Below are 22,001 nucleotides of genomic sequence, written 5' to 3' on the forward strand. Positions count from 1 at the left end.
AACAAAAGCAAATCAAAACAACCATATGGGTGCCTAAAATTCAGAGTGATGCTTACAGTTTAATAATGAAGGCCATGACTAACAACTGTAATTTTAGTCAGCAATATTTTATTAAATTTGTTGTTTAGTAACCCTATCAAAAACATTTGTGTAATCACATAAAAGATAGGAAATTGGTTAATAAAATACAACATAAAGACACAGAATACAGTATCAGTATACACATTACCTTAGCGTTCTCAAGTAGAACTTCATCTCTACCTAAGCCAGGTCCTATGACAACTGAGTGCAGTCGTGGTAACCACTTTTCCACCTCATGGACAGCATTAGGACTATCACTAAATGGAATTGGGAAAAAAAGACAAGTTTAAAAAGGCTTAATTTTAGTATCCTCAGAATCTGAGTTGAAGATGCAAGATAGAAAGAGATATTTCCTATCTTGAGTGTCAGGCAATTTTATCCTCCAAACTACCAAAAAGTCTGTGACCCAGGAAATATGGAATGGTTGTCCAAATAGCTAAAATGAAACATTTCTCTCGATTCATTCCTTTGGGGATACCACATAAAAATGAGGAGGTAATTGCAAGCATCTACTATGGTTGTTACAAAATAAAAAAACAAAACCCAAGCAGGAAACCAACAATTCTTACAGTCTGTCACAATTCCCTATTTAATGCTTCTTTGTAGAGATTACACCTTGGAGAGAGATCCACCATCTCGCAGGTATATACTGCAGCTTGCTGGAAATGATGCAATTATTTATTACCCTGCATGGCAAAATGATAAATCTACTCATACACTTTTGTCAGTTGCTTCACAAGCATTTGTTCCAACTGAATTACGGCCAAACTGTCCCCTTTCCCCAAAAGGCAACAGGAGAATCAAGCTCTTCAGTAAGGGTATTATCTGCTTATAATGCTTAAGATTCCTGTAGCATTCAAGTTTTGTCTACATTGGAAAAATGATGAGAAAATCCACTGCCAAATATAGCTGCCACAATACAGCAATACAGAACTGTTTATTTTGTTCTGATCAGTTTTGTTGTGTAAATAGGTCAGAATATTTTGAAAGCACTAACCGACAATGTCAGTTAATCCTTACTGACAGTACGGAGGGAAAATTTAGCCCCCCTCCCTCCCCACCTCTGACATAACTGATAACAATAAATGAACGTTTTTACTGAAGCATAGGGACATAAAGCTCCCTATAGGCTAAGCAAGGAGGTACTGTTTGATAGTATTACTCAGAATATTTTGAGCTTGCAATACTTCAACAAAGCTTTATTATTACGGATGAAAGCCCTTGCATGTTTTTCATAACCAACAGCTGTACTGATGGGACACACCACTTGGGAACAAGTGTTTAGTTCGCGTCTGGCAGAATCAGCAAATTCCACAACGATTTCTGCAAGTGTCAGGCAGGAGCCCAAAGCTTTTGCAGCTGCACCGAGCGAGGCAGCCCGCTCAAGGCCTCAGGGATGCAGTGCCTCGTGCCTGGCCGTGGCCCAGCGGCCCCTCCACCGACAATAGCTGCTTCAGAAATCCCCGGCTGCAGCAGCGCCAGCTCCCCAAAGGTGCCCTGTGCTGACACCACAAAACAGCTCTGTCAAAACAAGGCTGCTGGGTGGAAGCGATGACCCGCTGCAAGGGCAAGGGAGACAACGAACCACGTGAGGACATCGGTGTCCCTGAAGCAGTCCCCCACTCAGCAAGCTGAAGTTGAATTCCCATTTGAACGATGCAGCTCCCTCCCTTCTCCTCTAACTCACAAGGAAACAGTAGTAGCTTGAGAATTGCCAAACAGCTCACTTTTTTTTTTTTTGTCCCTGTTCAACCACCTATCAGTTTATGATGTAGATACAGGCTGGAAATAAAAATGATTCAAGAAATAGTTAAAGCACTATTAAAAAAAAGCCAGTTCTTTTATATGTGGTAGGTTGAACACGTGAAAAACTGTCTATGAACCAAACTCTAATAAAATGTCACCGTTTCTGAATGCAGACCACTTTTTTATTTACATGCTGAATCTGATTTTATCTCTAGAAGCAATACATATCTCAAATATATATATTTCTCAAATAAATATCTCATATATATCTATATGACATATAGATATAAGAATACTGCTCTCTCTCGATATATATGTAAAGATGTTTGAATGGATTGGATTCAAAATACCTTTGGATAGTAGAAGCCAAATACATTGAATAAATGTTCTATTAAATGCAAGCTAAGAACAGAGCCATAGTACCATAACTGCTCTGCTCTTTTATAAATATCTCATGCAAATAATCTCAAGGTTTGCCGATTTATTTATATTCAGGATTGAAATAAGGTAATTTTGTCTCCAACCCAATTGATAATGTGCACTCTTCAAAACAAAGCCATCTCTTGGGAAATGAACGGTCCAACATTAAGCCACTGCTGCTCACTTTGCCTCTGGTAATAATAAAAACCTACTGTAGAGCTTTTCATCTTCAAAGCATTTTACAAACATTACGTTCACATAACTTCTTTGCAACTTCACATCAAGAAGCAACCCAAGGCATACGAAGGGCCAAGAGATTTAAAATGGTGATAATGACTATTACATTGCAAAATCAGCTAACTTTAAGTCAAGCTTTTTGCTCTTCAGGACTCTTCTGTATTTCACTATCACACAACAAAAATTGACATAAAACACAGTTCTGTATATCTTCATCTTGGTGGAAGCTTGATGTAATAACCTTTCCAAAAACAACAAAAGAGCCTGAAAAAAAGATGGTGGCTACTGCCCTAAGATCACCCACAGTTTCTAAACATCTTCCAGAGCAACTTGTAACAGATATTTGACAGGTGCCATCTGCTTGAAAGTCTATTCTAGGCTGGTCACTGTCCAGAGGGGGAGGACACTCGACAGTTAGGACCTGAAACGCAACTCCCCTCTCCAGCCCCCCCAAAAAAGAAAATTTTGCTGTACACTGCATTTTATTCAAAGGCAATAGCTTTAAATTATCACAGAAAGCTCTAAACACAGCAGCTTTCCTCATTCAGGATGAATGACAGTTAGTGTCGTTGCTTTCTAGAGGAGGGAAAGGAACAACGGTGATAAGGTGCAGCCTTGTCAAATTTTACACTGAAACAAGAAAATGTGAACTGAAGTCAGCATAGGTGTAACCAGGAGCTACAGAAATAGTAGATAAGCATGAATGACAGCGCAGACAGGAGGCAGCGGGACCGCAGCTTTTCACATGTGTTTTAGGCAGAGCTGGAACCACCTTAGTAATCAGAGATGTGGCTTGGACGTCACAAAACGCCAATCAGTGGGGCCTCCTGCTAGAGAAGGACATGGGACACAAGCAAGACTGCTGTCACCTGATCAACTATATGGCTCCTCGCTGGAGAGTGTATTTTTCAAATTCTGCTCATTATCTGTGCACACTTGGTGTGACTGAGGCAACTCCAAATCGATTAAAATGTACCGTTGCAAAAAAGTCTGTTACGTAAACTCAGACAAAGCCACTTTAAGTGGGCAGTTTCAAAAGCCAACCTAGAGTCTTATCTTCAAAGATGGGGAAAAGTCTCTGATCTGAGGATGAAAGAGTTTCGGTTTTGTTTGTCCAAGCACTGCAGGTAATTATATTAATGTGAATCAAACGTTAGACCTGCTGACATCTAGATCCTGTCATGTTATATAGTACATCAAAAGAGCAAAAGACGGGGCATAATGCGTAGCTCTAGAATTTAAGCAGTTATCTCAGAAAGCTAATTACTAACTATTGTGGTAAACCTTGGGTGAGGTCATTATTGGAAACTGGGTAAATAAGATAGGAAGAGAGATTATTCTGGAAAGGTTAGGTCAAAGGAATTAAAAGCAAAACCAAACAGTGCAAAAATGTTTGAGCTTGAAATTAAACTAGTTCTATATTCCAAGAGTAGCTGTATTTGTCAATGTTTAAATCATCATTCTTGTAAATTAACTCCAAATTTGCAGAAGCCCAAAGGCTTGAAGCAGCATTTTTCAGCCCCACGAACAGAACTGGAAATAACAACTTATTCTAGAAAAGCTCATTGATCCCATTATCAGCTCATGGGTCTCTGACCAAGCACCTCAATCAGGTAGAGCAAATCCCAGTGACAACACAGTGGCATGAAGTTGGCTGGATGCAATTAGAGACCAAAAAGAGATATATTTAGTAAATTAAGATTAGTATATTAAAATAGCCCCAAAATTTTAGAAGACAAAATGGTCATGTTCACCTACCAGGCTGTTGAAAGATCCTTATATAGTTCTTAATCTGCAAATGCTGGGTAGACAATAGTTATTTTCCTGCTACAATCTGATTAAATGATGGGGAAGAAAATGAAGGAAAAACAAAGACCCTAATGAGAGGGATTGAATACTATTCAGATCAAGTGTTGCTTTTCAGTCACCGAACATGTTAATTTAGACACCAGAAGTGAACGTGGTAGGCTTCGTCTGAACATTGACAACACAGCAGCAAGAACAGCCACCCATCAGCCAGGAGAAGCGCTGGTGTCACAGGTTCATAGCAAGAGACTGCTCTAAATACACAGATACCACAGTTTTTACTCGCTCCATATTCTACCTTCAAGGTAGCAAGAGTGTGAATGACCTATTGAGGTATGCATTTAGAAAAAAATGCCATATTTACCATATCATATTTTTCATATCATAACAATGATGTCAAAACCCAAAATGTATTCCACAGCTGCTACTAGGACACCAAAGACTCTCATTTAGCTATCCGATCTTCTGTTTCACTAGGCATTGGGCAGGAGTGTTCTCAACACACTACAGGCATCAGAGCCAACAACCACCTTTTTAATAATGAACCCAAGCACATTATGCAAATGGGGTCACTTTTCTTATGCAGAGCCTCTCACATCCTGTGAGAAAGAGCCCCAAAGGAGAAACAGCTATTGCTTGACTCTGTTTTCTGAGATTTCTCACACAGACATGACAACAGCACTCAAGGTCAACCTTATCCAGCCTTGTAACAATACCACAGGTATCAACACAATCGTTTTACAACCTGCATTTAAATATATCCAGATCTTCAGAGCAGTAGTAGTATGTTTTGATCTCAATCACATTACCAATGTGTGTTACGACAATCCCCCCAAAAAGTTTAATAACCAAATGTCTTGATTTCATATTTTCAGAGTTCATGGAAGTGGTCCTGACCTATTAATACTTCCTGTTAACTGACTTGATAAGTAGAATCTGTCAAATATTCTTCCAAACGGACTGCAATCAACCAAAACCTGTGACTTCAGAAGTGACAGAATGAAGTTGAGATGACAATGTAATTTCCCTCAGAATGAAAAAGGCTTAAAACGTCCCTAGAAAAACTAATGCACTTTTTTTTTTTTTAAATGTTAAAACCGATAAAGTGAAAAGCTTTTATCACATTGGTATCCCTCTCTAGTTTACATTCAACTCTTAAGGCACAGATGATAGTTGAATCACTACCCAGAAGGCTAGAGTACTTCAAATCAGCTGTGGACACATGAGAAGACAGAACAAGTCTCAGTCTAAATATCTGTTTTGCTGATTGTCAGCTGGAAAAATAAGAATGAGACCCTAAAAGCCTTAAAAAAAAAAAAAATAGCAAAAGCAAATCCCAGACATGCCTTCCTTTACTCAAACTCAATAAAGATTAAATACCAAAGAAATCTAATCCTGGTGTCAAATCACAGCAGTATAGCAAGTGTTCAGAAGGATGAATTTGGCCAGGACCTAACTGGAGTAAAACGCTCCTACACATGTATACATCTCTTTTCTGACATATCAAAAAGCAGCAAAGGAATGGCACTCCCCGCAGTGATGCCAAAAATCTTTGGCTACTTCTTGCATTTTGAGGAGGTGGGAAAACCTCTGTTAGTATCACCTGGGACAAGGACCTCTGCAACAACAGGGAGGAAAGGGACTACAGCATGGGATGAATACACTTCCCGTCTTTTATTCACTCTGCAGCATACAGCAAAGAAGCCACAGCTTTTTGCCAAGAAAGCTGGACACACAGGAAGCAGGTCCATAAGCAAGTTTTGCCCATGGCACTGCACGACAGGATTAGAAACAGTTTAAGTATACTTCCCTGAGTCAGCAGACACAAACTGACCTTTATCGCTCCCTAAGTACTTAGGAAAAAAAACCCCAAAAACTTTCTTATGTAATTCCTAGGTAGGCTGCTGTCTAAATGAGGTTTGGGAGAAAGATCACAAAGTTTATGCTTGCATCTTCTCTGCCGGTATAATAGCGATCCAGCAGCCAAGTCACATGGGAGGCATCTTTTTGGTAATCGGAGTAATCTGCTTTCTCCTTGACTTCCCCTCGTGACAAGAATTCTTGCACTTCTTCCAGCAACTGATTCAGAAGAGTGGTTAGTCCCACCTTACACAGAAGCGTTTAATAGCTATCTTTAGCTAACACAACTAAAAGGTATGAGCTTTCTCCCACATAATGAATCTCCACTCCACATAATGAATTAGAAAGGGCCAAAAATCTTAAGATTGTTCCTGGGCTTTCTTTAAGAGACTTGGCACTGGTTAAAAGTGCTCAAGTAACTTATCAGGAGCTCGCTACCCATGATTCACTTTCATGATTTTTTCGAATCATCAAAACATAGACAAAAGCCAGTAAAACCAGGTAAGATACGTCCCAGCAACCCTGATCTAAGCTAAGCTTCTTCATTAACGGTAACTGGCCTCAACACACAGGCCAGCCTCATGAGAGTTTTCTGCCCAGTTATTTTTATTTCAAACTGAAAAGAATCATATTTTTCAAAATCCAAACCAAAACTTGAACTCTGCAATTAACTATAAGACTTTCAGTAATTCTGGCAATCCTTCCTCATCTATACAGACCCATACATACAACCAGCTGGGTGGAAGGTATTAGTTCTAAATCCATACCTAGTTCAAGGGTGACTTTTTTTGAGATAATGGAAAAATTACGTGACTTCTTCAGGACCACAAGAAATTAATGACCTGAAATCTCATTCTGCTTCTCTGATAAAACTCCGGAGATCAAGGAGTATACTGACTATTGACTTTACAAATTGTCCGACAGCTAGGTTACAAGTGGGCAACTCAGCAGTATCTCGATCATTCCTGGCCTACAGAGAAAGAAAAACTCTGTAAGATTATGAAAAAGTCCTTGCAAGAGGGGAATCTAACACAATAGATTTATTCTCTCTTCTTTTAAAATATAACCAGCTGGGTTCCTATAGCTCATTTAACTCTGTGATCACTTGCCTATCAAGACAGGATAAGCTAAGCCAACACAAGTACCGAAGAAGTCTATTCAACCTGACCTGAGCCAGGAATTAACATGAGGAATATAAAAAAAGCCCCTAAAAACTGTTCTCTAGAAAGTTTCCAAAATTAATGCAAGAAAGTATGTACACATCAGAAACCCACACAGAAAACGCCTGCAATAAAACTTAATAAAATACAAAAGCTAAGTTTTATCTTGTCTGTATTTGTGTAGAGTTTACAGTAGGAGCATGTTAGCTGAGAAAACAGAAAAATGTAGCACAAGCTGGGGGTAGTGGTGACAAGAGCAAGGCAGCTGTGACCAAGACTCGGTATACTCCACTATTCAAAAGACCCCAACTTCTGCAATACACACTTTTCACTTCTCCACAGGAAAGCAAAAAGTCAGTCAGCAAAAATATTGAACTGGTTAGCTGGTCAGTTTTTAATTAATACTTTCATTAATACCAAGTCGTCGTGGAAAGGGCCGTAATGCATTTGACAGAATCCCTGAATAAAAAGGAAAAGCTACTATTGGTAATACTGACTCTTCATGGCCCCTAGACACTCAGCTATCATTATTCAGCTCAGGTGGTGAGGACGCACAGAGCCAGGTGTTGAAGCTTTGTCTTTCCAGATCCCAGGCTGCCACATGCAGTCCCAGCTCTCTTACCTTCGCTCACAGGAACAGGGAATGAAGTCATGAGACAAAAAACACAGAGAAAGTTGCATTACGGGTGTCCCCAGCACGGGATGTTACACCAAAAGGAATCCCGGGATGGTCTGCAGCTGGGGGCCACATGGAACTGCCCTGGCAATGCTGCAAGATGGATGCCCGTTTTCATAACCCTCCTTCTGCAATCCTATTCAATCTTTCTCACATAACATTCCTCGCATCCTTGAAGTGACAGACATTTGACAAGGACCTGAAACGCAACAGTGCAACTTCTAGCTCTCATATACCTTCGCTAGGCATGCCATCAAAGGTCCGCGACAGCAGCTCTAACGAGCCAGAAGAGCCCTCGCATTCAGGGGGCAGCAGCAAAATAGAGCACGTTCTTCCCTTGAGGTGATCCCCTGTGATGTGAAGGCAGTAGGGAAAGGTAGCGGCAGCCAAGTCACAGAGGAGATGATAAAATGTCAGACTCCTGGCAGTACAAAATGGCAGCTGAACCCTGGCGAAATGCCAAGCTGTTCAAACAGTGAATTGAGGAGTACACGGGGCCATAATTATGATTAGCATAATAAGAGAGTGGTACAACGGCTACCTAGTTACTCTGAAGGGTCATGGAGAAATCATAACAAAGCAAAGTTTTAAGGAGAGACACAAAAGAAAACAATGACGTAGCTGCTCGGTGGGTTTTACCCGGAGGTTCTTCCATGCGTGAAGTGCAGCCCGGGAGAAAGTACAAAGACTGTTTAAGAGATCAGGCTCTGAATCAAGAGCGGCCAGCCGTGCCTGCAGAACTCGAACAGCTCCACAACATATAAAAGATCATATGAAAAGTGTGACACTGAAGATAAAGGACCTTACGAGAAAAATAGGCTGTTTGTGTAAATTTGAATAAAACCTGGGCTCAATAGAGTCAGTCAAGATTTTTTTCCTTTCTAACCAGAAAAGACTGTTTTCTCTTTTCCTCAAATGAAGCAGAAGAGATAAAAATATGAGAAAATTTAACAAGCAAAATCTCAACATTCTGATATTTGCATTTTTTCATTTCTTCATTTTGAATGTCATATAAACAATATTTACAGATCCATTGCTTCATGCAATTAGCCAGCTGTCTGGGTGAAATTAATCAGAGTTGTAATAAAAGTATTAAACATTGAGTTTCAGGCTTAAAGCTATATGGATATGAAGATTTCTAGATTCACTGTACTTTGTACATCTGGAGGAATTTATAGACAGAGCTGAAGTTTAAAATCAAAAGCTCTCTTTGCGAATAGAAAGATCAGAGTTTTCACTGAGATCTGAATTCCACAGAAGACACTTAAAAATCTGTGTATAAATATATATCTATATCTAGATATATGAAAACCCCCCTTATTTAGTAGGCACAACCTGGTCTTCCACGAACAGAAATTTTACTGTTTACACACTGTGACCTCCCTTTTTCTCTATGCTGTTTCTGTTTCTCCTATTAACCTTTTCATCAAGACATCAAGAACCCTGTGTATACGAAAAATGCTTCTCCCAGGGCAAGGTCAACCCCTTCCCATACAAGACAACCATATGCTGTATCCCAAGTGTCATCCACCAAGACAACCTAAGTTACAAGCTAATATTGCCATTAAGACTCTCCATCTCATTTGTTATCATGTGATACCAGACAGAACATCAACTGAAAATGTGCCTTTTGGATTTTAGAGGCTAATGCAGTCAGACTGATAAAAACCTTACCCTCGTATCTTCCCCTTGCTTTCAAACATCATTTTTTCCCTGTCTAAAATCCACAGTCATGGGTTTCTTCTATCTTGGGGGGTGGGGGGGGGAACCCCAACAACAAAACACAACCTTGGTATCTGTCTGTTTAACTGACTTCTTTCTAAGCACCTCTCTCTACACCGACAGGAATGAAACCCACCCTTAGAATGTAATAAACTTATGGCTTCCAACCTCAGGTGTCCCCATAAGGGAGATCATATTCTTCTTCTCGGACACCGAAATATCTCTACTGTCATAAATCCTTCCTGACAGCAATATCTGACAAACACGATTTTAAATTATGCTTTTTCTAGCTTAATCACAGCTTTGCGATGTACACCAACAGACTTTGACACGCACTGGTGCAAGCTAAGCTCAGGGACATATACCTAAGGCACACATCTTAATTCTCATTCGCAGTGCTCATTGTAAACCATCATAACACCCAATTGAAACAATTTATCCTGTAGAAGTTCACCAATCAGTAACATATTTCAGCACACAAATTCAGGGAAGCACACACTGATTTTCCCAATTAGGACAGTTGCTTACTAAACTTTTCATCTTCTTGTTAATAAAGCCTATATTTTAGATCATTTTAGAACATCCATTTATTTCCAGGAACAGGCGTGTATCTAATGCAACATACTTATGAGAAAAATGAGAATCAGCATCTCTCTTGCGTAATTTTGCATAAATGACTATATACACAGCAGTGAGAGGAAAAAAGATACACTACTGTTAAATACTACTAGGACTGAAGAAGCAAGAGAACATACTCTATTTGCCTTTCAAACACAGACTCTAAAATGCTGACTTGTAGTGATTCTTAGTTCTGGATTTTGCTACTGTTCACAGTTAAACGCATTACAATCACAGAACACATGTCAGCAAGTAGCAGAAAGCAAGATCTTTGCTTTTTAAAAAACTGTACTTTGATAGTAATGGAAAAAAAAAAAAATCACAACTGCTTGTTCTATATTAAATATCTAACTGTGATGAAAGGACAAACCCAGGAGTTTTTGTAATCTCCAGCTCACCCATCCTGTAACTCAGAAAAAGAAATAATGCAAACTAATCAACTGTCAGACTGAAACGTTCAAACTGGTAATCCTGACTTGCTCATTTAAACAAAAGGTAAGTCACTTACAGAACTGGATGAACAATCAGCTCTGGACTATATGATTTGATTACTGTTGCTGCATCTTTGGTACAAAACACATGGGATAAATCTGCACCCTAAAAAAGAAAATTTGCAAAGAGAATTATCAAATTTATACTTAATAATAACTTTATCATTCCAAAGTTTACTCAGTGAATAATTCACCTGAATTCTTACTTCTCAGTAGTTAAAGCAAACTTCATTATTTTTTCTATTTTGGCTTAGACAACCATGCAATGTTTTGGAGAAATTTTTTTATATCTAACTTCCAATATAATTTTTTTCTGCTTCTCATCGATAAGATGACTGAAAACACAGATCTTGAACCTTTACTCACTTGAGAAATGCTTCTCATTTGCAGATGAGCAAAGACTAAAATGTCACACATACGATAAGAAGAAAAGCAAAAGAACACAGCTGAACAAGAGACAAGCTCCATTAGAGAGGAAAAATACTACTGTGATATACTTGCAAAATACAGCTATGGCAATCTATGAGTAGATTTCCAGTCCTACCATTTTTACTCAATGGGCCAAATCCGTACCAGGTAAAGGCTAGCACAATTTCAACAACACCCCTTAAGTTACACAAACATTAAAGCTGAGGAGTTTAGCCTCAAGCTTCTGTTATCAACTCAAAAAATCAGACATACACATAAAAATTATGTAAGCAGTGACCAGAAAGCCTGATCTTCTATCTGTCTTGCATACTGAAATTTCCCAAGGTTAAGAAAGTGTCTCCTTTGCTTTACTACTATATATTTAACATTTTAAGCTACTAAGCAATGCAGAGATTTGATCCTATGACTCTTTATGTGCAGGTGTAATGATCTGAGACCAAGTACTTCAATAGGGGACCTCCTAGTATGCTACTGCATTTGCACATAGTGAACAGAAAGCTGAGTGGCCTTAATATCTTATGTAAGATCATTAAGTAACATAATTTCAGTTTTAAATCCTTGAGGGACTGCATCCTGGAGGAGGGATGGGTGGCAATACTTGGATTGGATACCTACTTATTGAAATAAATCTTAAAAAAGAAAAACATACACAATGAACTGAAAGTACTGACACACTATATATAGAGTACTGAAAAGTACATGTATTATGTAAGCACGATTTGTTTCCATTTGAATAATCACCACTGTATTTATGTAGTCTGCAGTAAATACATTTTTAGCCAGTTAATATGTCACTAAAGTAAGGAAGTTCACACTTCTAGGGAAACAAAGCTTAGAAAATACTTCTGCTAAGGTTATAATGTAAATAAAACGTGCTATTAAAAACGACATTAAATTCAACCAACAATCTTTAGACTTACAGCACATGAGAATTTTACTAGCCTAAAGCTTAAGTTTTGAAAGAAAGTTACTTCATTCAACACACTTATCAGGTCCAGAAAAAATTTCTGAAGAACTAACTGCAGCACTGGAAACTTAACTTTAAACACTAATCTAAAATTATTTTATTGTTCACTTTTGGAGAAAATATTTCATCAAGTTTTGAAATTTCCTATCCAAGTCTCTGATAAAACAGTTATCCCTCTTAAATTTTCAATTTTTTGATGTATGTCTAACTTCACCTTATAAAGAGAAAAATATTTACAGAAAACATTGCAAATGACACATATTTACAAAGTATTTTTACAAATCCAGGACTAAGGATTTTCTTTGTTAAATAAAAGACCTTTTAGAACTCAAATTTCATGTGCAGCACAGAATGAATGCTTTTAAAATATGGCGCTTAGCCAATATAAATGATAACAAGTTCATTTTGGATTGGTATAGAAGAACACGTACCACTTTGAGAGCTGTAATTGCAGCAAAATACGGTGCTCCAGTGTATCTAGAATGAAATACAGTTTAGGTTAGGAAACACAGTCATGAGATTAGATAATCTGGAAATCAGCCTGCCATAATGAAGTCCCAAATTCAAGAGCAAATTTTAAAAAAAAAAGCTTTCTCTTTCACTTGCTGTAAAAGACAGATAAAATCTTGCTATACTGAAGCCAATCTCAAACCTGGCTTTGATTTCAAAGGCGCAAGATTTCACCTTAGCCACCTGATCCTTTCATAGAAATATTTATGAAGATCATGCCCTAAAAAAGCAAACTCCTCTCAGACAACCAACTTAAAAGTTTAGAGACAAACAAAACAAAACAAGAGTTGAGCACTGTTTGCAAGCCAAATCTGGGATCTGTGATCTGGAAGAATCCCACCTAGGTTTAGATGCATAACTAAAGTGCCTAAACTGTGATTCCAGTTGAAGACTGAAGAGAGAGATATGGACAGAAGCACCCTCCAGAGGTGCCTGCTTCTGCCAAGAGGTAAGAACCTAAGCCCTTTAGACCAACAGGAAAACTAACTCCTGGCTAATCAACCCAGCTGTAAGACATCACCTTTTTGCTCTTTATAGAATGTTTATTAATGGCAGGTGTCCAACACCAGATCTCTTTTACAGGAGAAAGATGCCATCTCTATTTCAAAAGGGGAAAATGAAAAACAGAAAGATGTAGTGGCTCATTCAAAATATTGTGCAGATTACTGAACGTGGCCAAGAAAAGAATAGAGCCTGTTTTATTTCTAGGTCAGTACAGCATTTAACCGATTTATGCTGTATCTCTTTTTTCCCTGAAACATGCTATTTTTATTACTCCAGAACATAAAACAAGGTATTGGCAGAATCTAGTAAACACCACAATTTATCGAAATAAAAAGCACGCAGTAAGAAAATAGTCTATTCCTGATTTAAGAGACCCAGTTCCCAAGATACTAAAATATTAAAAAAAAAAAAAAAAAAAAAAAAAAAAATCAGATGTGCCCCTGTCTTACTCTACTCTACTTATTCCATAACTTCATCATGCAGTGGGAAAAGACTAACACTGAAAGCAGAGAGAGTTTGGTGGTCAAAGAAAGACAGAGAAGGTAGACACAGACACAAACGGTGTTCTAAGTTTCAACCACGTTCACTACCAAAATTTTGCAACACAACTGCAGGGAAACATGTTCTTTCATAAGTATGCATGGTCATGATGATGGACTAGTAAAGCTCTCTAGAAAATACTCATGTTTTAAATGTAAGGTGAGTTTGAATGGCTTCTACAAGTACTTATGACATCCTCAAACTCCCTCAGAAACAAAAATCAAATTTCTGTTTAACTTACTCTTGACATCCTCCAACAATGCCTATACGTCCATCTTGACCTTTATGCCTTTTCCCTGTTAGAGGAGGGATAACATTGCGCACCAGTTGAAAAATATTCTCCATATCCTTTAGAGAGTGTGTTCTGTGCAGTGAGAAAGATCTCTCTATAACTGAAAAGAAGAAAATAAGTGTTACTTTAAAGTATGTTCTTTCTTGAACTACTATCAGCATTTCTTTTAAGCACTCATAAACACTAATAAAATCACTCAAAGATATACAAAGTGACATACTTCTAAAAACCAAATGCTTCGTCACTTAAAGGCCTTTAAAATGGTGAGTAACCAGGGAAGGTGACCATTTTAAAAATGAATTTAGGGTCTGATGCAGAGAATATTCCCACTGACTGCTCACAGTCCTAATTTAGGGCTCAGGTACAGAAAGAAACAACAGCCCAGAATAGTTCTATGAACATTTTGTGACTAGAAATATCTTCTTAGTTCAGCCTGAAATTACTTTCATAATTAAGCTCAACTGAAATAGGTACACTTAGTAAGGACTAAACACATCCAGACACAGAGCAATCAGAGCAACTAAAACCACATTTTAAACGTACACCCTACCTTATTTTTCGCTTCCCCTTAAAGACTTCCACCTCTTAGCAGAATCAGAGCCTACCTCACTGCTTTTTTATTTTGGCAGGTGGTTACAAAGCATAATGAAAGTCTTTCTGCAAAACTATAAGCCAACGCACTAGATGCAAACATTACAAATATCACACAAAGGTAATTTTCAGCTATAATACAACTACAGATGTCTGATGCAAAGCTACATGTCAAGCTACATATTAAAACAACTGCACACTCAGAAGGCTACATATTCAAATTACTGTTTCAAAAGACTACAGAAATTTAGAAGAAAAAAGTATTTCAACAATTACAACTGAAGAGAATTAAACCGTTTACCTAACATGGGACAAATTTGAAGATCAGTACTTCTATCAACTATGTGTTAACTATAAATTGCAGTAAATACACTAAAAGAGTACGTTCTTGTATTTCGACAAAGCTCCTCATTAACTGTACAATTCTGTTCAGAAGAGTGGTTCATTTGAATGTTAATATTAAGCCTCCTAGACCGTAGCTATGCTTACGTTCTTTTTTACAGATCTTGTAAAAAAGCTTTCAAGGAATTGCTATATAGTAATACATAATTATACAAAAAATAACTCCCACGATACTCCTGATTTTCAGCTGTATAAAACTTAGTAATTCCACCCCCCAACTCCAAAATCTAGAGAAGGGAAGGGAAAAAAAAAGACGAAAAACTGATCCAGAAATTTTGGACTTAATAATGGGGAAAAAAAAAAATGTAATAAACAAGAAAACTCCGCATCTGTGCGCTATCAGCAGAAAGCATCTTTTTCTCCGTCTTGCACAGAATCTAAACCTAAACCAGACGCGCTAATCTTCAGTAATAAAATGCTTTAGCGTTCAATAATGACAAATACTCCTGGCTGATCTTTTGCTTTTAAAATCCTTCTATAATACAGGCATCCCATTCCTATTGAGATTAATTAAAAAAAGGAAAAGAAAAAGAAAAAACCACCCTGTTCTGGATTATGGCCAAAATAGCATTGCAGTGACCCAGAGAAGAACAAAACACTCATCTCCTCTGGAAACAGGGCAGATTATTTTCTTTAAATCGCACTTCATACACTCACTGGTTTTCAACCACACAAGAAATATACTTATCATATAGCTTGTAACCCTTAAAGTGCAATGTTGTTAAGAAGGTCATCTGTTTCTTCGTTGCTGGTTTTTCTTTACACGTAAATATAAAATGATTGCATAATAAATGGGGAAAAAACAGAGAATTATGCAAAAAGCAATTCTTAATAGAGCCCCACTTACCTACAGAAACACTAAGGCGTATTTAGCTATAAACAACTGAAATCTTAATTCCTTAAAAGATGTGCTGCCTGAAGCGTTATTTTCACATTGTATTATAAATGCTTTGGTACACCTTCACCAATTAAAAGATTAGAATCCCGAGTTGCTCTTGCTACAGTTAAATATATATGTAACGCATTTTTGCACAGTGTAATATGATTGTACACCTCTATGACGAAATCCAGCAAGAAACCTGAACTTTCGTTTCAAGTCTTTACAGGTAATGAAACTCTTCCAGTGAAAAACCTTTCAAAAGTAATGGCAAGGCCTTGTGGGTACCATCACCCCAGTCCAGAACCTCAAATAATTTCCTAAAGTGCTTTAGGTGTGAAAACAACATTTAAAACACAGAATCCATACATATGCCGTAATTTGTCTACGAAAGTCTGCTGCCATCAAGGAATGCTACAGACTAACTATCCAGCCAAGAAGAAACACAACCAAGTCAGCCAGCCTAAACCCTCAATAGGCCTAACCATCCAGTCCCCCATGCATTCTACAGGGAAACGCAGTACGTAACATAGAACTGAAAAGGCTCCAAGATTCTCTCATGAGAATGCCCTTTAGGATCTGGCATGCCGGATTATTATTCAACACTGAGGTTAGGTGGTTTTTTTCCTTTTCAAACCACGATTTTTCCTTCTGAGCAGTGTGAAATTCAGAATTAAAACAGAAGGAGACTTGTGTCGTTTCCATGGGGCAGGCTGCAACCACCAAGCCCCGAGCTGACTCTGGTGTCAGCACTGACAAGAGTATCCCTGTTTTCCTCCTGCCCACGCAATCTACCTCCACATACAAAGAGACTATGATAAAGATAAATGACACGGAGCCACAGATCCCGAGAAGTCTGTTAACGAATGCTAATATCCGATTATCAGCTTCTGGCCCACACATAAGGTACGGAAGGAAAAGTCTGTGCATAAATACCAATTCTAGAGTTATTGCTTTGCCTTTTTCTTTAAAATAAATTCAGACCCCCAAAGAATTTATAAATGAACTGGTGTAGAATAAAAATATATGACAATATTTTCATCTTCTATTACGCCTACTACAGTAATATGATGTTTAATTAAAAGATAAAATTCAGAATTTTGATTCAAAGAAATTCATTTTAAAGAAGCTGGATTTTAACATTTGATTTACTTCAGCGTAGGCAAAACTCCACTCTTTTCCCAACCCTGAAAAAACATATGCACAGCCTTAACTTCACATACTGGGTTAGGCCTGTTAACTTCAATAGCAGCAGAATTTCCGCTACAAGGTACCTAGTGTTTCCATTCAGCTTTCAGCAAATGCGCTACTTGCCTTTCGCATATAAAACTTCTCCTAACTTCACTTTACAGAGACATGAACATGGAAAGAAGTCACCAATGTTTATAGGGTTCGAAAAGTGTGATTTCGCTCATTAAGATTTGTTATATCTAATGTATCTCTATTAAATAATCAGTACAATGGTACGAATGATGTTTTAATTTCATTTTACATCAGACAGACACCTTCACCACAATATTAAATAATTCCAACTAGCTTTTATTTCAAAAGCTACTTACTACCAGTGCTTTCACATAGAAGTTTAAAAAAAAATGAGCTTTTGTTTATGCTATAGAAGGAAGTACCTATCGGTGGAGAAAGTGCTGCTGTCATAGCATTATAATTAAAGTTATCCCCATATGAACGATGGTTCGCTCTCTGAGGTGGACTCGCTGGTATAGACTGTGACCTTTGTGATACCGTAGAAGAAATTCCTGCCAACATCTGTCCCAACATCTGTAACATCTGGAGCTCTCGAGCATGCTCAGCTTCCCGACGCTTGTCCTCAATTTTGAGCCTCTGCTCTTCGTATCTGTAAAATTTCTCTTCCGTATCCACGCTCTGCTGCAGGAATTTTTCCATCATTTTATCCAATGTTAAATTTGCATGGCGTTTTTTTGATCTTTTAGGCTGACTGAGCGGTGGGGTAATAGTTGGAGCATTGATTTCTTTAAAGCCTAAAACAAGAGGACAGACAATTATTCTTCTGAAGTGCTAAGAAGAAAGCAGCAAAAAAACTCCCTATGAGACGTGGACCTAATACGTCACAAAGTTGTTATTCTTTTTCGATGTGAATTGTAATTATTTCAGATATTTTTATTTCAGAGTACCAAAGCAAAAACACAAGCTTCTGCAAAGTGATAAAGGTAACACGAAAATTACACAGAGGCATCTTTTAATTGTTGTAGTACTAAACTTCAACAATAGGAGTCTTTCTGATCTTCTAAAAAGGTTTAAGTGAAGGCTATTAAATAGTATAGCCTCATTTGCGTATTGCAGGTAATTACATTAATCTAAATTGAGTTTCAGTCTGTTGGCATTCTGGATTTGCATTTCAAAAGAACATTAGTGTAAACAATTCTTTGATGGGGTTTATGTGTAAAAAGAAGGTTGGTTAAACGTCAACCAATTGGCTGATTCCTCAGTGATGTCAACTTCTGAAGACAGGTTCATGTTTGTATTAAAACCACGGCATTAATCTAGATTTAAAACAAACAACACTGCCCCCCCACCTCCACAACACAAATACGGAGCTGAGAGTAAAGAACGAACAAGGAAGGGGCAGGCTTTATCTAACGGCTGCTTCTGTCCGCAAGCCTGCTAAAGTTAGAAGCAGTGTTTCTGAAACAACTCAAGCAATTAATTACGTAAAAGCTCTCCCCTAGCTTTCTGGCCTATCTGCAACAATAAGCAGATTTTTCAGGTATTATCGTCATCATCGGTTTAATACCGATTAACAAAATTGTACATAGTCTGCAGGGAACGGGAAAATCCTCCAGCGAATAGGCAAAAAAGCCTATTTTCTTGTACAGCGCTACCTGACACTTTGTCTTGATAATCTCTGCGCTAGTTTTCCACTGGTTTCCCATTGATAAACAGCGATAAAAAGCGATAAAAACTCACTACGGTCTCCGTCCCCCAGCATCTCCCCCTACCCGGTTTGCAGCATTCCAGGCGGCGTTCGCGCGGGGAGGGGGAAAGCTTTCGAGGACGGGCAAGCTGCGGGGGCGGGGGGGGAGCAGGGGCGGATTTCGGAGCGCAGAGGACGGGGCGGGAGGGAGGAGGGTAAGGCAGAAGCCACTAGAAGCACGCTAGCTGGAGAGGCGCCGGCAGTTGGGCTGCCAGAGCCCGGGGGGGGGGCCGCGCTGCCCGCGGGGTGAGGGGAGGACACCCGGCGCCGGGAGCCCGCCGGCTACTCACCGTCGCCCGGCGGCACGGGGATGGCGAAGGGGGGGCACTCCACCTTGATGGGGTGGTCGGCGTAGGAGGAGCACTCCCCGGAGTCCTCGGTGAAGTTGTCGCGGGGGGACTCCAGCTCGGCGTCCTCGTCCAGCTCGGCGTCCACCTCGCGGCTGTTGTGCGGCGTGCCCGGCGTGGGCGGCCCGGCGAGCGGCCCCGCCGGCTGGGCGCCGTCGGGCGGCGGGGCCAGCGGCTCGGGGGCGCCGTCGGGCCCCCCCCGGCAGCTGAGGATCCGGTCCATCTCGTCGTAGTACTTGCATATCTTGCGGGCGTGCCCGTTCTTCTTCAGCCCGTCCCGGGCCTGGTAGTACTGGCGCTTGAGGCCCTTGATGCGGATGCGGCACTGCTCGGGGGTGCGCTCGAAGCCCAGCTCGGCCAGGCGGCAGGCCACGTCCCGGTACACATGGCTGTTCCGAAAGTTGCCGTCCAGCGCCGACTGCACGTCCGCCTCGCCCCAGATCTCCAGCAGCGCCCGCGTCTCCAGGTCCGACCACAGGAAGCCCCGCGTGTTCGTGATCATCCTTGGCCGGCCGGGGTCACTGCAATGGCCGCGCACCGGGGAGAGGGAGGGACGGAGGGGGAGAGCGAGGGAGGGAGGGACGGAGGGGGGTGGAGGAGGGCGGCGGGGAGGAGGGAGGGGGGTTTAATGCCCGCACTCGGCTCTCCCAGGGGGCGCCTACGCCAGCCCCGGCCGCGGCAGCCGCGGTGCGGCGGGAAGCAGCGGGGAGCCGGGCCCCGGGCCCCGCATCCCAGCCCGGGCCGCCGCCGCCGCTCGCACCCCGCACGCACACAAACAAAACTTTCCAGGCGCCGCTTTGCGTTGCGGGCACCTGCAAAAAACGGGTGGATGTAAAAAAAAAAAACCCACCACCTTCCCACCCCGGCTCGCCCCCCTCCGAAAACAATGATGATAAATAAAAAATAAACAGCCGGGTTCCCGGCGCGGAGCCGCGGCTCCCTCCCCCGGGGCAGGACGCGCCGCCACCCGGCTCAGGCAGTCATCCGTACGCGGCCGGCGCGGCCGCTCCCCCGCCTCGGGCTCCTCCGGAGGCGGCAGGACGACGGCGTTGGCTGGACTTGGAGGCCCGGCTCATCACAGTGCGCCTGCCTCCCTCCCTCCCTTCCTCCTCCCTCCCTCCCCGCCGCAGTGGAGCGCGATCCTTGCACACACACACGCGCGCACACACACACACGCACACACACACACAGGGCGCTGCAGCTCGGCGCACGGCGGCCGAGAGCCCGCGGCTCCCCTCGGCGCCCTACCTCACCCCAGCACACCGCCGTGCCGTGCTGCGCCGCGCCAGCACGGGCAACAACATCCCTGCCCCCTCCCCAGGGCCGCCGTGTCACTCAGCCCCGGGGCAGGCAGCCAGGCTCCCGCACGCACGCACTGGCGCACACACGCACACGAGCGGTGCCTGCGGCGCTGGGGAGCCCGGGCGCAGGCGGCTCAGCTCGCCCCTGCAGGCCGCCACAAAAGCCCACGCTGCGGCTGGCAGGGACGGCGCCTCCCGGAGGCCCCCGCTGGATCAGGCAGCCCCTGCCCTCGGCGGACCCCTGCGAAGGTGCTGGTGGTCGGGCTTGTGTGCGCTCCCCGCCCCCGCCATCCCTTCGCGAGGCAGGTGAGCGGCCCGGCCGGCCCCCCGCTGCAGGCGGGGGTGGGTTTCATTGTGCCGGGCCGCCCCCGGGCCCCACTGCCGCCCCCACGCCGCTCCGGCCCTTGCCCTTTCGCTTTGGTTTTGCTCCTAAACCCTTCTCCGGCGGGAGCTGCGGGGCGGCGGCGCCAAGCCCACCTCCCCGTCACGGGGGCCCGCCGCCGCCTCCCTCACGCCCCGGCCCAGCGCCCCAGCTGGGCAGCCCGGCCGAGGCCCCCGCCCGGCAGCCTTTCCTTCCGTGGGGAACGCCCGCCCGCCCATGGGCTTCCGTGGCCCCCTCGGGGGGCAGCCCTCGGCAGCGGGCATGCCTGCCGCCGCTCGGCACCGGCGGCCCTCGGCGCCCACCCGCCCTTCACCGCCCCGCCCCCGCCGCCCCTCAGGGGCAGGCCCCACCCCCTCCCCGCCAGAGCCCCGGTGCAGAGATGTTTATACCTTCATCACACCGCAGCCAGAGGGCCGCAGCCAAGGCCAAGGCCAGCGCAGCCAGGGCGCTGGCGGTGACAGCGCCCCGTCCCCACATCCTCCCGGGGGAGAAGGCAGGGGCTGCGGTCGGACCGGGCCCCGCGGCGCGCCGCTCCGCGTTCTCCTCTTACCTAACCACAGCGCGGGGCTCCCGGCACCCCCCGCCAAGCGCGCAGGCAAGCGGCGCACACAACTCATCGGCGCGGCTTCCGGCTCCGCGCCGGGCCGGGCAGGGCAGGGCCGGGCCGGGCAGGGCAGGGCAGGCCTACGCGGGCGCGCCCGCCCGGCAGCTCTCCGCGCCTCCCCGCGGCGCGCCGCGGCCTCCCCCCCACCCCCCGGCGGCAGCCAATGGCGGCGCGGGGCCTGCGCGGGTGGGCCGCGCTGAGGTAACGGCCGCGGCTCGCGGCCGCCGGCGGAGACGGACAGGGCCGCTGCGGCCTTCTCCGGCGGCGTTAGGCCTGGCGCCTTCGGGACTCCTGCCGCCCCCGCCGCTGGGTCTCGGGCGGCGGGGCGAGGAGCGGGGGCGGGCGGGCGCGCAAGGTGCGCCCCTGCGGCGGGGCAGCGCGGGCCGGGCGGTTGCGTGGCAGGGCCCGGCCCGGCCCGGCCGTCACGGCGGTTTGGGGCTGCCTTCCCAGCCCTTTTGATTGGCAGCAATTGCGAACTCCTAGGAATT

The 22,001-nt window shown here is 43.2% G+C and overlaps 1 protein-coding gene across 7 annotated transcripts in view; it reads right to left on the minus strand.

The window, feature by feature from the left end:
• NAXD (NAD(P)HX dehydratase) overlaps window positions 1–21,566 on the minus strand; it is a 50,286-nt gene extending 28,720 nt beyond the window's left edge. The window contains exons 1-7 of one of the 7 annotated variants that reach the window (XM_076361035.1): window positions 21,460–21,524; window positions 19,170–19,747; window positions 17,555–17,926; window positions 14,009–14,159; window positions 12,645–12,690; window positions 10,835–10,923; window positions 230–338 (exon numbers count right to left, since the gene is read on the minus strand). In XM_076361035.1, coding sequence (XP_076217150.1) covers window positions 230–338; window positions 10,835–10,923; window positions 12,645–12,690; window positions 14,009–14,159; window positions 17,555–17,926; window positions 19,170–19,728 — 1,326 coding nt within the window. In that variant the 5' untranslated portion in view covers window positions 19,729–19,747; window positions 21,460–21,524. Of the gene's footprint in view, window positions 1–229; window positions 339–10,834; window positions 10,924–12,644; window positions 12,691–14,008; window positions 14,160–17,554; window positions 17,927–18,872; window positions 18,965–19,169; window positions 19,748–20,474; window positions 20,595–21,298; window positions 21,426–21,459 lie in introns of those variants that run through there. The other 6 variants (XM_076361024.1, XM_076361046.1, XM_076361062.1 and 3 more) reach the window with 6 other exon arrangements.
• Between the last annotated feature and the right edge of the window lie 435 nt (window positions 21,567–22,001).

The sequence above is a fragment of the Aptenodytes patagonicus genome, chromosome 1 (assembly GCF_965638725.1).
Source record: "Aptenodytes patagonicus chromosome 1, bAptPat1.pri.cur, whole genome shotgun sequence".
Classification (NCBI taxonomy): Eukaryota; Metazoa; Chordata; class Aves; order Sphenisciformes; family Spheniscidae; genus Aptenodytes; species Aptenodytes patagonicus.